General features: G+C 37.5%; 1 protein-coding gene across 3 annotated transcripts; it reads left to right on the top strand.

Moving 5' to 3' along the window:
- The first annotated feature begins 537 nt into the window (after window positions 1-537).
- Window positions 538-16719, top strand: shtn2 (shootin 2). 3 transcript variants are annotated; one of them, XM_067452016.1, is made up of 18 exons: window positions 538-656; window positions 980-1029; window positions 2090-2150; window positions 2273-2367; window positions 4120-4300; window positions 4387-4484; window positions 6003-6084; window positions 6163-6257; window positions 10148-10282; window positions 10672-10819; window positions 12627-12801; window positions 12907-12965; window positions 13122-13222; window positions 13473-13502; window positions 13749-13802; window positions 14606-14756; window positions 14799-14822; window positions 16320-16719. In XM_067452016.1, the coding sequence occupies exons 1-18, from the start codon at window positions 623-625 to the stop codon at window positions 16466-16468; spliced, it is 1722 nt and encodes a 573-aa protein (XP_067308117.1). In that variant the 5' UTR covers window positions 538-622; the 3' UTR covers window positions 16469-16719. The 3 variants fall into 3 exon arrangements, with proteins under 3 accessions (XP_067308117.1, XP_067308118.1, XP_067308116.1); XM_067452017.1 differs by having other exon boundaries at window positions 4387-4442; window positions 14606-14822; XM_067452015.1 differs by having other exon boundaries at window positions 14606-14822.
- The last annotated feature ends 1431 nt before the right edge of the window (window positions 16720-18150 follow it).

Below are 18150 nucleotides of genomic sequence, written 5' to 3'. Positions count from 1 at the left end.
GCAAAATGATCTGCGACTGGGATAAGAAAATAATCTAGTTTCTGTTTGGGACAGAAACAGGAAATAAGATTTTAAACAGAAACAAGATTATTTTTCTCACCCCTTCGGCACATAATTTTGCTCGTTTTAAACAAAAACTCACTTCATTTTGATTTAATTTTCAAAAAAAAATCTTATGTAATTTTACTTATTTAGTAAATGCATCTTGATTTTGAATTTTTAGATATTTGGACATGTGAACAAGACAAAAATACTAAATAAGAAATGCATTTTCTTTGCAGTGTGACCTTAAATGCTTTGGCTATAAGTGCATAAACGTGTTTCGCATTTGTTCAGACTACACTGTCACTAAACCAAGGCATGCTTTCACAAGGGGCAAGCATGATGAATGTTGCTTTATCAAATCCTTTCTAAATAGCCACTGTTGACTCGGTTAACCGTAAAGGGCAAAGCAGAATGGACTTTTGTAAGGATTTACGTAACAAAATGGGAAGAAATAAAAGCAGAGCAGTACCTAGTTTCAGTTCTTCTTACCGAGTACACTGTCATACAGAGAGTGACAGACACACATTAACAGAGAGAGGTTTAGAAGACCAGACGCTAACAAGAAGCTTGAGAAACTATGTGGAATCTTGACTCAGATGAAAGAAATTCAGGTTGGATACATTTTTTTCTTGTTTTGACATTTTCATTATAAATTCTAATTGTCTTTCATTCGACTGGATTGGATAAGCTGGGTAAAGAAATATGTTGGCAGAGCCTTGTAGGAAATCAATTACTAGAAGCAATGGTCATACAAAAACATTCTGACCACAGAATATTGTGAATAAACAGTTTTACAGATATCTGTAATGCCACACAACTTTTAGAAACATTTAGAATGCTGATTATTTTAGATTAAAATGGCTGCCTTTTAGTAATATAGGCCTAGTTTATATGAAACGCTTGAACAACTAAAAAACTGCTGATGTCCTCTTAGATTCTGAGGAGGAGAACGGCCTGTCCTCAGACGATGAAAGAGACATTGAGGTAATTTCTGTTTAAGTAAATCTGGCTTTGTTGCGAATGCATATGGTCGCACTACTTATGGCACAGTAAATGTATGTCTTTTTAAAACCGCATGCAACATGCAGAATTGTCTCAAACAAGCAGTACTGTAGATTAATGTCACAATTGTGACCCTGGACCACAAAACCAGTCATAAGGCTACATTTTTTTCATCATCTGAAAGCTGTATGATAATGTTGATAATGCATTGTAAAATGTTCTGTAAAAGTGTTCTGATAATGCACTGTAAAAGTGACCGATCACATCTAAATTTTTCAGTTGGCCAAATTGAATTTCTGTGAATTGATGCAATTTAATTCGGCCAAGTGAAAAATTTAGCTATGAACAGTCACTAGTAAATTTTTAATTGGGGCCTGATTTTTTTTTTTTTTTTTTTTACAGTGTGTGTGTGATAGGGCAATGTTAGGACGAGATACAACTATTTGAAAATCTGGAATCTGAGGGTGCAAAAATAGTCTAAATATTGAGAAAATCACCTTTAAACTGGTCCAAATGATGATTTGTTATATATTTACAGTAGGAAATTTACAGAATATCTTCATGGAACATGATCTTTACTTCATATCCTAATGATTTTTGGCATTAAAGAAATATCAATCATCAATCAAATATCAATTTTGTTGGCTACCCGTGTGACTTATAACTGATTTTATGGTCCACAATTGAGTTATATCCTGGCCAAGCAAACTGCCTTGTGGGATACGGTATTCTGCAGCGTGCTTTATTGTGTGCCACACATTTTGGCAAATGTAGCAGGTCATCTGCTGTTCCAGAACATTTGCACACTACAATAGTCTTATATTGTAGATAGTAAGAGTAAAATGAAGGTAAATATAATCAAGCCCCTACAAGCAATGCCTAAATAGCATGGCAAATATGAGAATTGTGAGAGTCACGAATGCAATATGAACTTAGCCAATGATTCGACACAGTCCTTGCTTAACTGCTTTACCCATATTTCAGTAATGGATTTTATGCATTTTTTTCCAAAATGGCAATCATTGTATAAACGACAATACAGTGCGAGATTCTGGAGAAAGAGCGAGATGAGGCGAATGAAAAGCTCTCAAGGATGGAGGAGGGTGAGAGTCTTTTAATATAGCAATATCCTCATATATCAACTCATAAAATCATTTGGCAAACCTTGGCATAACTCAGTGGATCTACCTGAAAACATGCTAATCAGATTTTTTTTAACTTTCAGCCTCTTCTCAACTGCTCAAGGAGCTGGATGTTTTAGAGATGCAGTTTCAGATCGAGCGGTCCTGCAGGGAGACCGCAGAAGCCTTAGCACTGAAGGTAGGCGCACTTCCCTTTTCCCGCGAGGCTAACAGCCTGTATTTCTTCTGTTGAGTATTTTCACATCCCCATATCAGTTACAAGCTCTATTATGTTCTCCAAACAGAGTCATTTATCCAACGCTCTTAAAAACTTTCTTTATTGGCATTAATGAAGAACCTTTAACATCAACTCTACAAAAGGTTCTAAAGTTAAAAGAGTTCTTTAGATTTGTAGAATTTTATTTCAAGAACTGTTCACTTATTTGGGGAACCAAACATGGTTCTTCTATGAGAAAACACCCTTTTGAAACTTTTATTTTTAAGAGTGAAACTGAGTTCAACTCAAGGACAGATTATGGACCTGGCCAAATAGTGTCATAGATTAATTCACCTTTACATATTTTATACAGTATAGGGTATTGTTCATATTTGATATTGGATTTACACTAGCCTGACATGGTCATACTCAATTCTAGTCAGAATATGAGTCTGAAACATTGGGCTGTGATTATGGGGCGTGTTTCAACCAAACCAGGAAAGACCTCAATTGGACAGACCGACAACCAATCAGAGCAACGAAGCGACGCATTATCAAATATCAACAGAGAGAGCTCAACTGCACTGTGTTGCCAAGTCTGCGTTTTTTCCGCGGGATGTTTTCTATGTCCGTGGGTTGAAGCGACTATTATGAGATATATAGACCCATGAGTGCGAATTTTAGCAGTCAACCTTGCCAATATAACACACATTTTACCCCCAAACACCATTTTTCCCCCGGAGAACCCCCCGAGAAGCTATTGTTTAGGGCTAGTAGTTGGCAGGTTTTGTTGTAAAAACTTGGCAACCCTGTCTGCACGCGCGCTGGAATAAACGATCTTTGCTGGTGTTGTAAAAAAATAAAATAATTTAATGATACACAGAGTACTTACCCAACATGATCATCATTTCTGAGAGAAATAGTGAAGGTGATGCAGATACAAACAAGCTCTGTGTTTAGGATTCGAAACAAATATAATCCAAGCCCGTCTGATGACGTGATGATTGCTTTACTGTTGATCATCTGTCCATCATCGCCTAAAGCCCGCCCTGATGATTTCATTGGTCAGAACAGTTTCTGTTTGAGGATAATTACTCCTCTATGGATCGAGGCCAGACCAAACTGCCCGACCTAAAAAATTGTGGGCAGGGCTAAGTTCGGCTGGCATCCAGGCTAGATATACACTGCAAAAAATGATCTTCTTACTTAGTAATTTTGTCTTGTTTCTAGTCTAAATATCTCACAATTCTTAAATCAAGATGCATTTACTAGATAAGTAAGATGACATAAGATATTTTTTCTTGTTTTGTTGAAAATAAAATCAAAATGAAGTGAGTTTTTGCTTAAAACAGCCAAAATGATCTGCCAATGGGGGGAGAAAAATAATCTTGTTTCTGATTGAAATATTGTTTCTTGTTTCCGTCCCAAACAGAAATAAGATTATTTTTCTCACCCCATTGGCAGATCATTTTGCTTGTTTTAAGCAAAAACTCACTTAATTTTGATATTTTTCACCCAGAAAACAAGAAAAAATATCTTATGTCATTTTACTTACCTAGTAAATGCATCTTGATTTAAGAATATTTAGATATTTGGACTGGAAACAAGAAAAAAATACTAAATAAGAAGAGCATTTTTTGCAGTGAAAGGGACAAACTTCATATTGGCTTAATGTGGTGAAAAAATTCTCCAAGCAGCCACTTCTCAGTCTCTGGGACTTTTTTGAACCCACAGGTGACAAAAGATTTCAAGACACTGAAGAGGCAAAGTCAAGCTATACTTCCCCTGATCCAAGAAATGCCAGAACATCTCTCTATCCTGAACCTGGACCCTGAGGCTGATCCCGGTTCTGAGCCGGTCCTTGAGGAAGAGTGTGGTGAAGATCCGCTTCTCATTAATCAGAACCAAATTAGAGGTGGGAGCCATAGCCTTACTTATAAATAGCACAAGCCTGGAAAGAATACATTGCCATAAGCCTGTCCAATCTGTTTGTAACTACAGATCTACAGTCATCTGTGGACCGGCTGCTCGGGGAGAAATTTCAGCTCAGTGAACAGGTGGAGCTTCTTAAGAAAGAGAAGGAAGATTTGAAGGAAAAGGTATAGTGCCTGCAAAATGGGACCACAATCACATGAAAGCACAGATCAAATATGGTCATTTTAGACATTTTAGACAAGACATACACCTTGCGGAATCTACAAAACTTTAATAATTAACAAAATTGATGTCTTTTTTTTTTTTTATTATGTAGTATTACCCTTAATAATCTATTTTAAATAAGAGGTGTTATGCAGTCCACAAGACAAAATAATAGCCATCAGCTGAATTTATGAAAATTACCTTCTTAAAACAGCACTAGGTAACTTTTCAACCTTCATAATATATTTTTTAAGACTCTTGTGATGATAAATCGACTTACAATAGGTTGAATGACACGTCTGCCATAGCCTGATGGGGTCTGTATCGTTTTTAATCGTACTTTTAAACTTCGGGTTTTGGGTAGTAACCTGAGAACGAAAAGAACTACAAAATTCGACTGCTTTACGGCATATACGTCACTTCCACCAACACACACACTTCCTTACATTCGGACGTGCGAGCCCAACTTTGTTCGTCAGATAATATAGTCATGTCCGAAGCAGCACAGACAAATAAGAAAGAAAAGGTTTTGTTGGAGGAAAGCAATAAGAGGAAACGAAAAAGTGATGTGATTAAAGGCAGGACGAGGATCAACATGTGACCAGCGTTTGCTCGTCGGCGTGAGCTAAAGGAGGCGTGCCCGACCGATGCTGTCCTGCTTGTTACGATGAGCTACCACTCAAACATTGAACTGAAGTATCATATAGATTCTGTAAAACGGTAACCAATAGACTACTATAATGACGCTGGCTTGTAAACGTGAGCATCGTGATTATTTGGCGTTTGAAAAAAATAATACCCATGAAATTATATTCATATGACACGCTGAAACATGCTTACTGTTACTGTTTTCTTACTGTTATCTATAAGTTAGTGTGCTCCAAAACAATGGCAAAATTTGCATTTAAAAGATATAAGCATTCAAAACTTACAGTCTCTCACTTCTGCCAATGTGGATCAGAGATTTTAATGACATCACTGCACTTCAGCTTCTCATCAGATTTTCTATCCAATCAAATGCGCTGTAGAATTTGAAGCCCCACCCCCCTACATAATACACAGACACATTTATTTTCTACATATTGAATGGCACATAATGCACCATATGGGGATAGGGAACGATTCAGAGGGGATATGTAAATATGCTATCCATTGGGTGAATTATGTCTTTTTTCACGGTAGCGTTTCGTGAACTGTCACAGCTCCGGTCCAGAGACACGTTAGCACAGAGATATATTTTGTTAAAACATTTTTCAGATTCTGCAAGCTGTATGTCAGTTTATGACTGCAAATGTATGTTCATATGGCACATGTTCAAATCAGAGCATTCTGACAAAATGATGAACAATTTAACCCAAAAGATAATGTTTTTTACAGATCATTATAGGTTTTGTCAGTGCCCTACTGTCATTAAATGTGAGATAAAATCCTAAGACTTTGAATTTAATTCAACTTTAAACTCTTTTTCTATTGTTAAGTTGCTTTTGGAGGTCGGGGAGAAAGAGGCCCTTCTGAGAAAGTTCAGTAAGCAGAGCAGAACTGTGAATAAAATGAAGAGAGGTAAGTCAGCCGACTGTATTTTCCCACTGATGAGGATGTACAGAACGACAGATTGACTGTAGTTTCTCCTTTCCGCAGTGTCACAGCTGGTTACAGAAGAGTTTACAGAGATGTCTCAGAAACTCGAAATGGAGCAAGGACTCAGGCAGCATGCTGAAGTTTTTGCACACCAGGTACTCTTTGAATTGAAATAATCATATTTGACCATACTTTAAGAACAAGGATGACTGAAGTTAGATAGCACAACATAGTAAGCTAAAAAACTACGGCAGCTGCCAAGTCATTCACACATGCTGCTTTTAATTAAAAGGGGTCCTATAATGCCCCTTTTTACAGAAGTCTCCGATGTCCCCAGAGTGTTTATGTGAAGTTTTAGCTAAGTTTTAGCTTTAGGGTTTTAGCAAAAACATGCCGTTCTTGTGTGTGTCCCTTTAAATGCAAATGAGCTGCTGTTCCTGGCCCCCTTTCTAGAAGAGGGCGGAGCTTCAAGAGCTCATGTTAGCAGCTTCAATTACACAGACAGCAGTGAAAAACGGTAACCGCTTATCACATCGCGAAAAAAAGAAAAAGAAAAAGCTTGACGAGCTTGATATAATTCTGGCAACCAACAGGAAGTGTTTGTTGTAATAAATCAAACTTAATGTTTGGTTGCGTGAAAAATAATGGCATGACATTATAAGGGTTAAAAGCACTTAAAAATAACAAAGGTATGGCAACATTATCAACATTTCGGCGAGATTTCACGAGGAAGTAGGTCCGTGTACTCTTTTTACAGACTGTGATGATATATTTTAACTGTCATCATCATTATAAATCCTGCATCGTTTATATATATATGTGTGTGTGTGTGTAACAGGGTTAAATAATATTATTTAAATTCACAGTCACATGTATATCAGTCACATGTATTTATAATACTTTCTCTTATATTACCTTTGCATCAAATTGACAAAAACGTAACTGCTTTGAGGGTCTTTGTAATACAGCGGCTGTGTTAGAGAGCCGTTATCAAATTCTCTCTATTTTTTCCTCTTTTTGAATGTTGTGAAAACACTATTGTGGAGGTTTTATTTTGCTATTTGAGCAAATGTGAACACAAAAATGTATTAAAAGTAATCTCTCTATAGAAGTTTATGACAACTATGACGACTTCTGCTTCTGAGGAACCCAAAAATATTCATCCAATTTGGCCTTTTCACGGTTACATGAATATCGATGTGGGACTGTGCATACTGTTGTGTACAATTTTTAATCAGTCACGCAGGTTTTATGCTCACACCCAAAGTGCGCTCGAAAAAAGTCGCTTCTCACAATTAAATTGAGTTTTTGTAGCTGCTTTTTGTACTTAAGCGAATATTCACGTAAACACAGTTGTTTTACGTGAACATAAACTGTTGAGAAAGAAATTAGATCCGTGCATCAGATCTTAAAGTGACAGCAGCATAATATACCTGCAGCCAAATTATTAGAAAATATTAAAAATATTTAAATGTACGTTTTGACCATGGCATCAAGGTCAAAATTTTTTTGCCAGTGAAAATGCTGAGTGGCTAGTAACTTTGATAAACTTTCAGCCACAGTGACTGATGAACAAAATAATTTATGTCATTGGCAAGCCCTGGTGACAAGGTATGTTCATTCAACATAAACAATGTAATCGCAGTCACTGAATGTCTGTTCTCCAGACGGGACATAAAAGGGGGGCCTAAGGGAGGCCTAAGAGCCCTGGCAGACTACACGGCAATATCTGAATCAATAGACAGTAGATGGGAGGAAGTGCTGTGTCTTCCGATTTAGTCGAGTGTGTACAAGGGCCATGGGAGTTTTGGGCTGGATTGGGTCAATTCACACATACAACTATGGACCTGCATTAATGAAACAAACACGAAACAAAGAAGAGAAAACACTGGATTGAGATAACACAGACACTCATTGACCATGCCAGTCTCGCTATAGCTCAGCTAATACCAGTAGGTTTAGCGCTCATTCAGTCTAAATGAGCATCTCAGCATAAAAGTGGCATCTGTCTTTACATCACTCGTCTCTTCCTGCGGTAATTAGCACCCATCGAGGTGGCAGTTTGAAAATCTACAGCTCTTTAAACCCCTGTCCTTGTTTGACACTTCCTATGTGCCATCTCTTTTGTCGGCTTTGTGTATATTGTTCCCCATTTGCAGACACAGACATAATGGGGGTCCCAACAGGGGGCCTTCACCTGTGAAAGGGACCCCCGACGGTTCGCGCTCCACTCAAACTCAATCTGAATGTGTGGCCACACACCACACAGCTTGAATGACATTCTTTATCGCCACCCCTTCCATTTGTCTGCTTTCCCTCTGTTTTGAAAACACATTCATCTTCTTCTTGGTCAGTGTTTTTTTTCTAGTCACTGAGGGTCTAATGACGGACTAATTCAAAAGGGAGAAAAAAACAGGCCGTCATCGCACAAAGAGACTCGCCGGTTTACTCGTCAAGCTCATGCGCGTTCCCTTTAATTGCGCCTCCGCAGGGGTCGCGTCTGCTGGTTTAGGTCCGCGGTTCTTGGGAGCTGAACGAAAAGGCAGTGAATGGAGGTGAGAAGTGAGAGTCCAAACAGGCCGACGTATGACAAACTTTCACTTCCCTTTCCTGCGCGCCATTTCTGCTTTTCAACAAGCACGCTTCTTGTTATCTGAAATTTCAGGGAGATAATGGATGGTTTGATTTTGTTTTGCTTTCCCAATCCAAATTTTGTCGCTGTGTGAGCTGATTATATTGATGTTTTGTTCTGTTGAATGAAAGTCATTTGGAAAAGTCACTGCATGAATAATTAACATGTCCACTGAACTCAACAATTAAAAGAAAATTTAGGAAAGATTGTTAGAATTAACAATAAATGTTGGAACGAAAAGGGGGGAAATGTCTGAAGGTTATTTGAAGAGAGAGTTGAAGTTTGGTGTGGTGGATATATATATAATATATATATATATATATATATATATATATATAGACAGACAGACAGACAGACAGACAGACAGACAGAGACTTTTGAACAACTTTGTTGTTAAAAATTAAAAACAATCTTCAATCAATTAATTAGCCATCACCAACATAAATAAATGTACAAACGCCCATAAACTTAAACTCTTCAATATTCTCATTCAGTTGATGATATTCAAATTCTATTATTAACTGTGACTTCATCAAACCCTCATAAATCAGTACCACATTAATTTGCCCCACACCACCTATTTTACTTTTACGGGACAGCCAGAGAGCTAGCTTTGCTTGTCCGAAGATAAAATTGAGTAGGTGATAAGTCTCTCTCGTGCTGCGTTTATATTTTGGTCCATATAGATATAAAATTAAGGTGTGAAACCTTCCCTTAAAGTCTGACACCATCCACCAAGAATTTCAAAAAGAGGCAATAATCCTCTACAAATAACAAATAAATGAAAAACTGTTTCAAAAGTACAACCTATCCCTGCTAGTGGATCAAAATGTGCTCTGTATCGGTTTGTAGCTATGATTCCATCCACAACGCGCCACTGCAGGTCTACAGACCTTTTCTCAGTGGGGGGCGCATACAAGGACCTCCAGCTACCTTTCGGGGAATGGTCAGGTCCAAAATCTCTGTCCATTTAGACTCCTTTACAGTTTCAAGACAAAGATAGATAGATAGATAGATAGATAGATAGATAGATAGATAGATAGATAGATAGATAGATAGATAGATAGATAGATAGATAGATAGATAGATAGATAGATAGATAGATAGATAGATAGATAGATAGATAGATAGATAGATAGATAGATAGATAGATAGAACGACAGACAGACAGACAGACAGACAGACAGACAGACAGACAGACAGACAGACAGACAGACAGACAGACAGACAGACAGATAGATAGATAGATAGATAGATAGATAGATAGATAGATAGATAGATAGATAGATAGATAGATAGATAGATAGATAGATAGATAGATAGATAGATAGATAGATAGATAGATAGATAGATAGATAGATAGATAGATGTCGTATAGAGATTGATGAATTGATGGAGTGATTGATCCTACAGATGCTGGTGAAACAGAGGGAAACCCAGAGACAGATTCAGAACGCAGAGACTGAGAAACAACTACAACAGGCTCTGAGTCAAGTGACTGACATCAGCAAAGCTCTGGAGGAGATACGACTCTGGTACCAAAACCAGGTGTGTGTGTGTGTGTGTGTGTGTGTGTGTGTGTGTGTGTGTGTGTGTGTGTGTGTGTGTGTGAGTTCGTGCGTGCGTGCGTGCGTGCGTGCGTGTCTGATGACACTTCAGGTTTTGCGTTGGAGATGTGGAGTTCTGATGATAAAGTTGAATCTCATGATGTATACCCGATCCAGTTTCCCCTGCTCTTTACATCATGCGCAAATAAATAACAGCTGTGCATTTTATTTATTTATTTTTTATTTTCATATATGTTTAATTATATTATAGTTTTACCATACTTTTAATTTATGCTTAATTAATATAATAATTAAATAGTTAGCTATCAAACCAATGCGATATTTGAATCCGCTTTAATGGTATCTTTTCTCCAAATTGACACGATGTAGATGCCACAGACAGCAGCCGAGGATCTCAGCGCTCTGACAGATCTGACCGCTGTAAGAACAAAGCTGGAGATCAGCGAGAAAGAGAGGAGCGAGGCAGAGACTCAGCTGAGAGACACACAGCTGTCTGTTACTGCTCTTCAGAAGGAAAGTAGGTCTGATTTGAAAAGTCACCTATAAATAATGCTGAAAAGTACCTTCAATGAACTTTACTTTCTACTCAAGTACATTTTTTAAGTATATACTTTATCAGTGTTTTCCTTTGGAAAACTTTTACTTCACTGTATTCCAAAGCATAATATAATGTCATATATTTACTGCACTACATTTCATGAATAAAAGTTGTTGTTTTCTTAACTTTAACTCATAAATACATTAAACATATAGTTCTTTCTTACTTGTACTCAAGTAAAATTTGAATTACTTTTACTTGTAGGTGGTTTGTTTCTTCAGTAGAACACAGATTAAGATTTTTAACTACAAGATTTTTTACATTAAAGGGGGGGGGTGAAATGCTGTTTCATGCATACTGAGCTTTTTACACAGTTAAAGACTTGGATTCCCATCCTAAACATAGACAAAGTTTCAAAAACTAATGTTGGACGTTTGATGGAGTATTTCTGTGTCAAAAATACTCCTTCCGGTTTCTCACAAGTTTCGGAGAGTTTTTTTTGAGTATGGGTCGGCTTGACGTTAATAGACCGGAAGGTCCTTGTATGGGCCGTACTGGCTCTTCTCCCGGTAGGGTGCGCGCGCGCGTGACTAGAGCGAGAGAGGAAATGCACGCCGTAAACAGTCTCTCAAGCTGCAGATCCACTCGTCCGTGCAACACTTCTGTCGTTATAGTCCGCGCCGCGCTCCACTTTATTCCTATGGGTGACGTCGAGCGACTTCAACGCTTCAGCACAGCATTCCGGGAAGGCAGCGCTGCATTTGAACCGATTTGAACGCAGAAATAACGGGAAGCGGCACAACATCGCTTCAGTCGCGTCGCAAAGTGGATCTCCACCGTTCACTGCTGTCACAGGACTTCACCAAATCATACCAAAGGAGTGTGTTTTTGACGGAGCGGTCCCAGTGATAAAGGTTCGGTCCTGCTTTGGAAGCAGCAGGTGAGTAAAACTGCTTCAAATGTCTGTGCTGTTGGCTATCGTCGCGTGAGTAAACATCAGTAAACGACACGATCGCGTGCTTCGTCATTCAAATGCGCTGACGGTTACTCCATTGTTGTTCTTTGTATAACGTTACACTAGTCTGACGTGCAAAACCGTTTTGCTTGCTACTGCTAAGGTTTAGTCGCATACAATAGTCCATAAACCGAATCATGTCCTCATAAACTGCGAGTAAACACACACAAATGTTGACAGGACACTAAATACAGTCCATACCACAGAGACGGACGTCCTGCTGTTGCTGCTTCTCCTGTTCAATTTATTTCAGCCTCCGAATCTGATTCTGGATCATATATCTACTAGCTGAGTCCGATCGATAGCCATGGGTTCCTCCACGCTTGAGGACGTCACCGCTTTGTCATTCTTTAGCTCCGCCCACACGATACGCCTCCAGGCGCTCGTTTTTTTCCAGAAAGACTCGGTACAGCCTATATTTCTTTTATAAATATAATAAAACTTAAGACTTTTTGGAGATGTGAAGGATGCAATACTACTCTATAGGTACTCAAGATTGACATGAGATTGACTGAAACTGAGTCTTTCACCCCCCCTTTAATGCTAATTAGAATTAGACCCCATTGACCTGCATTATATGATCAACGGCTGGAGTTAAAAATCTTCATTTTTGTTCTACTGAAGAAACAAACACACCTACATCTGATCCCCTGCATGGGCGTAAGCAGATAAACATCACATTTTCATTTTTGGGTGAACTTTCCCTTTGATCTAAACCCAGTCTGTAAAACCACGCTGTGATATTTTAATCTGTATGTTTAATTTAACTAGTCAAGATGCTCCAGGATAAACTGAAAGAAAAAGAGCAGCTTCCTTCAATCCAATCTAACCAATCGAAAGAGGAGGATGAAAATCCAGCTGATCCGCCATCTTTACTGCCGCCTCCACCTCCACCACCTCCTCCACCACCTCCTCCTCCTCCTCCTCCATCTTCAGCTGTCACTGAGTGAGTCTTTAACACCTTTCGATATTCAAAACATAAAAATACATTACAGCACATACAACATAAATGCTTCAAAATGTTATTAATGGCAATCAATTGTATATTTAGCCCATTGAAGGCCTTGAGGAACAGAAAAAAGGGTGGAGACGACACCACTCAAACTGCGAGTAAGACTGTCATACCTTATGTTCCACCATGTGATTTCAGATAGAAAGATGCAAAATCAGGAAAGAAACAATACAATTTAGCAGTTGCAGTTAAATCCAGGAAAGCAAACGCTGCTCTTCAATCCTCAATGAATACTGTATTGATTTCCCTCACAGAACCCGCAATCACGGAGGATATGAAGTCCAGAGCTGTGGATGAAATGATGGAAAGGATCAAGAAAGGCATTGTTCTTAAGCCTATTCTCAGACCGCCACAGGTGCGTCCGTCACAGCTGAACATAAATCGTGCAGCATCTGTATGACAATAATCAAACGTGTGAAGGAAATGAAACCATATGAGTGTGTGCGCAATACATACACAGCAGAGCAATGATTTCAGTTACACACCTTTTTAAAGATAATCTAATTCATAGACGTGCCTGAAATATTGTGCTTGATTGTGCCATTGCCAATGAAGACGTTTACCTTTGACAGAAGTGAAATATTTGACATTTGATTTCTTTTTAGGCTGTATCAGAGGATGAAAATGCATGGAAGGTAAGCGACACTTCACTCTTTCAGATCGTCTTTTTGTTTTGTTTTTCAATTTCACATTATCATGGTCTTTCAGGTCGTCCTGCGACATGCAGTTAGCGAGATTACTGTTGAATTACTGTTGAATTGTCTGTCAAACTAGCACACGATATGGTGACATGTCTATGCTACATTGCGTGTGAATTACAAAGTAACAGTTCAGAAATGACAAAATATTATTAATCAAAAATAATAATATTTGTATAACAGGAGCAGAGGTCTGAGAACCGGAAATCGGCTGTGCTGGAGTTACAGGGGATGCTGGTAAAATAAGATCTCTTAAAACCCGGATTACTGTACGATTGCAATGATTTCTGAAGGATCATGTGACACTGAAGACTGAAAATAATGTAATGATGCTGAAAATTCAGCTTAGCCTCCACAGGAACAAATTACATTTTACAATATAATAAAAAAAGAAAAGAGTTATTTTTAATTTTTAATATTATCTCACAGTTTTTATTGTATTTTTGATCAAATAAATGCAGCCTTAAGGAGCATAAAGACTTTCTTAATGTGCATGAAGGTCAACAATTTAATATAGTTAAGTGGTAGTACAACATAGTTCATATATTTACAGATAATGAAATGAAATCTGGGATTAAGTGTGCACACACAGACGCACGTCAGTTCAAAATGTTATGGTCAGTAGGATTTTTTTTCTTTAATTTATTCTCCATAAGGCTGCATTTATTCAAAAATACAATCAAAAACTGTGAGATAATATTACAAGTTGATCTTTATTTGATCAAAATTACAGTCAAAAACTGTCAGATATTACAAATTGAATGAACTCTTTTCTTTTTTATTGTGTTAAAGTGTAATTTATTCCTGTGATCAAAGCTGAATGTTCAGCATCATTACCCCAGTCATCAGTGTCATATGATCCTTCAAAAATCATTCTGATATGAGGATTTGGTTTATGATCACGTCTGATTATTCTCAAAGTTGAAAACAGTTGCTTCATATTTATGTGGAAATTGTGATAATTTTTTTCAGGATTCTAAGATGAATTGAATGTAGAATCGATTTGTATTAATGTAACTGTATTGGCTGCTTCTCGTCAGGTTTCCATGAGGAGGCCTGGCCCTCGAAAGGTGGAATCAAAAAAACGCTTCAGCCGTAATGTCGGGGAGGCCGAGCTTCAGATGGTGCTCCAGAGGAGGAGGCGGGCCATGGGGGATGAAAGCGGGACCCCATCTAACCCTAACCCTAACCCTAACCCTAACCCTAACCCTAACCCTAACCCTAACCCTAACCAACCTCCTCCATCTAAACCCAAAGGTACCATCTCTTCTTTTACTCCGTCACAGGCCCGGGCAACTTCATTTAAATGTACTTCAGCTTTTACAAGCCTGCTCAATCCTAAAGCTTATTATAGGGGGAAAAAAAAGAAATAAATCAGCAAACAGTAAACGCAAACAATAAATTCTGACTTTATTTGTAGACTTTTTTTATTTTTATAATGTAATAATTTTATCAAATGTAAAATATGTACCTTCAATGCAATGTAAGTCGCCTTAGATAAAAGTGTCTGCCAAATGCATACATGTAAAAGTACATTTTCAGGTGTTTTTTCCCCCCTATTTCAATTATATATTAATTTATCTTTTATTCCCTCAACGGTAAAGCTTATAAACTCAAAAAAGATGTTAAAGTTGAGTTCTTAAATTATTTATTTTAAATGCACTTGTTATATATATATATATATATATATATAAAGAGAATGGAACTGATAAAATACTTAACATTTTTTATAATTTTTAAGAGTTATGTTTCTTTAAAAATAAAAAACTGACAAACCAACTTTTCAAACAACTATAATAATAATAATAATAATAATAATAATAATAATAATAATAATAATAATAATATAATCTGATTTTAACCAGTCTTAATTTTGAATAATTTCCCCATTATTCACCCTCAAGCCATTCTAGGGGCATATGACGTTCTTCTCTCTGAGTTATTCAATAATGTCGTGGCTCTTCCAAGCGAATAGAAGATTTGATTTTTAAACCCAAAAAAGGTCAGCCGCCCATCAAAAAATATATACTCGGGTTAATAAAGGCCTTCTGAAGCAAATCGATGGATCTGTGTAAGAAAAGTCCATATTTATAAACTACATCGTGTGATTCGTGTCAGGGATTACTCTTGCTGCAAGTTGACTTGCGTAGGCCGTCTGCTGGAAGCTAGTTATTTTGGTTTTTAAAGTTTTAAATATGGATATTTTACTTATACCAACACATCGATTTGCTTCAGAAGGCCTTTATACACCCTCCAGAGCCATACTTTTATAATGGAGGGATGCACTTTTAGGCTTCAAAATCATATCCTCTATTTGCTGCCATAAAGATTGGAAGATTGTTTAATATAACTCTGATTGTGTTCGTCTGGAAGAAGAAAGTCATATACACCTAGGAGGGCTCAAGGGTGAGCAAATCAATCGTTTTCATTTTTGGGTGAACTGAGGTTTATGTTTATTTATTGCTCTGAAAACAAGTTAAAAATGTGTTATGCAGTTTTGCTTCACATAGTTTTCATTGAATTTTCAGATTTTTTTTTTTTTTACTTTAGATTAAAAAGAATTCTTCTGTGTAAAAGGAAACTTTGGCAGGTTTTTGTATCAGAATAAGATTTACTGGCCTAATTGGTTGCACTTTGAGGCGATATGTCCTTCACAGCAATACTGAAAAGCTCATTTATTGATCGGTGATGAATGTTGTGAGCTGCATTATAACACAGCCACTTAACTAAAACTTAAGGTCAATGTTTCCTCAGATTCCCCCGCTGGCGTGTCAGTCTCGAGCTCTTCGCCCTGGGCGGGGGAGAGTGGGAGCGCCCCTGTCCTCCGCAGACTTCAGCAGAACCGCGAGAAGAGAGTCTCTCGCATAAAGGCTTCGGAGTCCATTATATGGGAAGAAAAGTGAGCTTTGTTTGAGGGGTCTTTTAGTCTGACCTTCTGCACTTTGAGAAACACGATGTTGAACTAAGTATGACTCCAACACCTATTTCCTTTCGCCGGATGCCTCTTGGAATTTGTTTAGAGTAAATGTCACAAGGCTGAATAGAGCGTTAACCTTAACTGTGGTGTGAATGCCGCAATAAAAAAATAAAAAAAACCAAGGACCCCTGCATTCAAAATTGAATTATGAAAGAAATAAAAAACATTCTGCACATATCTCAGCCTGTCTTTTCATTGCCCTCGGTCTGTGTTTGCTGTTGTGTTGGACATTTGTTCTTTTGAGGCATTCTTCCATTTAAAAAAACTTCACTTGCTTGAATACTTTTGCAACTATTTGAAACTTTAAATGACTCGTTCATTGAATTACTGGTCAGATAGCATTGAAATGTAAAATTACTTTGCCATTGTTTTAAATAATCAGTCTTGCACCTTACTCTGTAATTGTGGTCATTTGTTGTTCAGGTTAGTTAGTTGTACGCTGTAAAAAAATATATGATCAATAAGTTATGACAACATATGTCTTTTACTTTAACTCACCAAACTATGTTAAGTATTTTCAACTTACAGCCACCAGGAAATACCATTTTATGAAAGGGTGCACATGCTCTGCAATGCGTGGGTAGGTGTTACTTGTCAAAGGGTTAGGGTTAGGGTTAGGGTTAGGTTAGGTTAGGGTTAGGTTAGGGTTAGGTTAGGGTTAGGGTTAGGTTAGGTTAGGTTAGGGTTAGGGTTAGGTTAGGTTAGGGTTAGGTTAGCTTAGGGTTAGGTTAGGCTTAGGGTTAGGTTAGGTTAGGTTAGGTTAGGTTAGGGTTAAGGTTAGGTTAGGGTTAGGTTAGGGTTAGGGTTAGGGTTAGGTTAGGGTTAGGTTAGGTTAGGGTTAGGGTTAGGTTAGGGTTAGGTTAGGGTTAGGGTTAGGGTTAGGGTTAGGGTTGCTGAAAAAAATCATGGAAAGTATTTCCACATGATTAACTTGCTTTATTTCAGCATTATGCAATTCTGTTATTCCAATTTAATGTACTTACATTGGGTCAACTTAATTTATCAAGGTTGATTCAACTTATTTACTATGGTTGGGCACAGCTTAATTTAATAGTGTCAGCTCAACTACACAAATTTGTTTTATTCTTGTTGCATTAGCTTAAAATCATTTAGTCAAAACTACTAAAAGAAATCATGTCATTCCAACTAGATAAAGTAGGATAGAGAGGGATAGAACTGATGGCCATATTTATCCTACGGGAACTGTGTCACATGAATTAGTTTTCTTTATTTCTATAAAAACTATTAGTCAACAATACAAAATCACTTGCTAATTGTAACATGCAAGTAACGACCAAGTAAAGCATTTCTCGTCACTGGAATTAGCACAGTTACAGCTTGTTGAGAACAGCACAACTTAACCACAAGATCTACACTTCACTATAATGGTAACCTCAAAAAAAATCAACCCAACATAACACAACTTTTAAATGTCTAATATAACTGTCTAATATAACATCAAACATTCACAGGTCTTTCTCTTCACTAAAAAAACAAATTAAACAGCACTTCTTTTCAACATTTACTCTCCTGAGGCATCCCTATGCAAAGCATGCTGGGAAATAGAAATACACTGCCCAGTTCAGTCAGCGAAACATAAATAATTAA

Source organism: Pseudorasbora parva, chromosome 1 (assembly GCF_024679245.1).
Source record: "Pseudorasbora parva isolate DD20220531a chromosome 1, ASM2467924v1, whole genome shotgun sequence".
Taxonomy (NCBI): domain Eukaryota; kingdom Metazoa; phylum Chordata; class Actinopteri; order Cypriniformes; family Gobionidae; genus Pseudorasbora; species Pseudorasbora parva.
This window is presented reverse-complemented; position numbering and strand designations above follow the sequence as displayed.

Coding starts and splice junctions, on each gene's coding strand:
- shtn2 (XM_067452015.1), top strand. CDS start 623: ATGTGGAATCTTGACTCAGATGAAAGAAATTCAG. Junction 6,258..10,147: donor CTGAAGTTTTTGCACACCAG/GTACTCTTTGAA, acceptor TTGATCCTACAG/ATGCTGGTGAAACAGAGGGA. Junction 12,802..12,906: donor CCATCTTCAGCTGTCACTGA/GTGAGTCTTTAA, acceptor TTGTATATTTAG/CCCATTGAAGGCCTTGAGGA.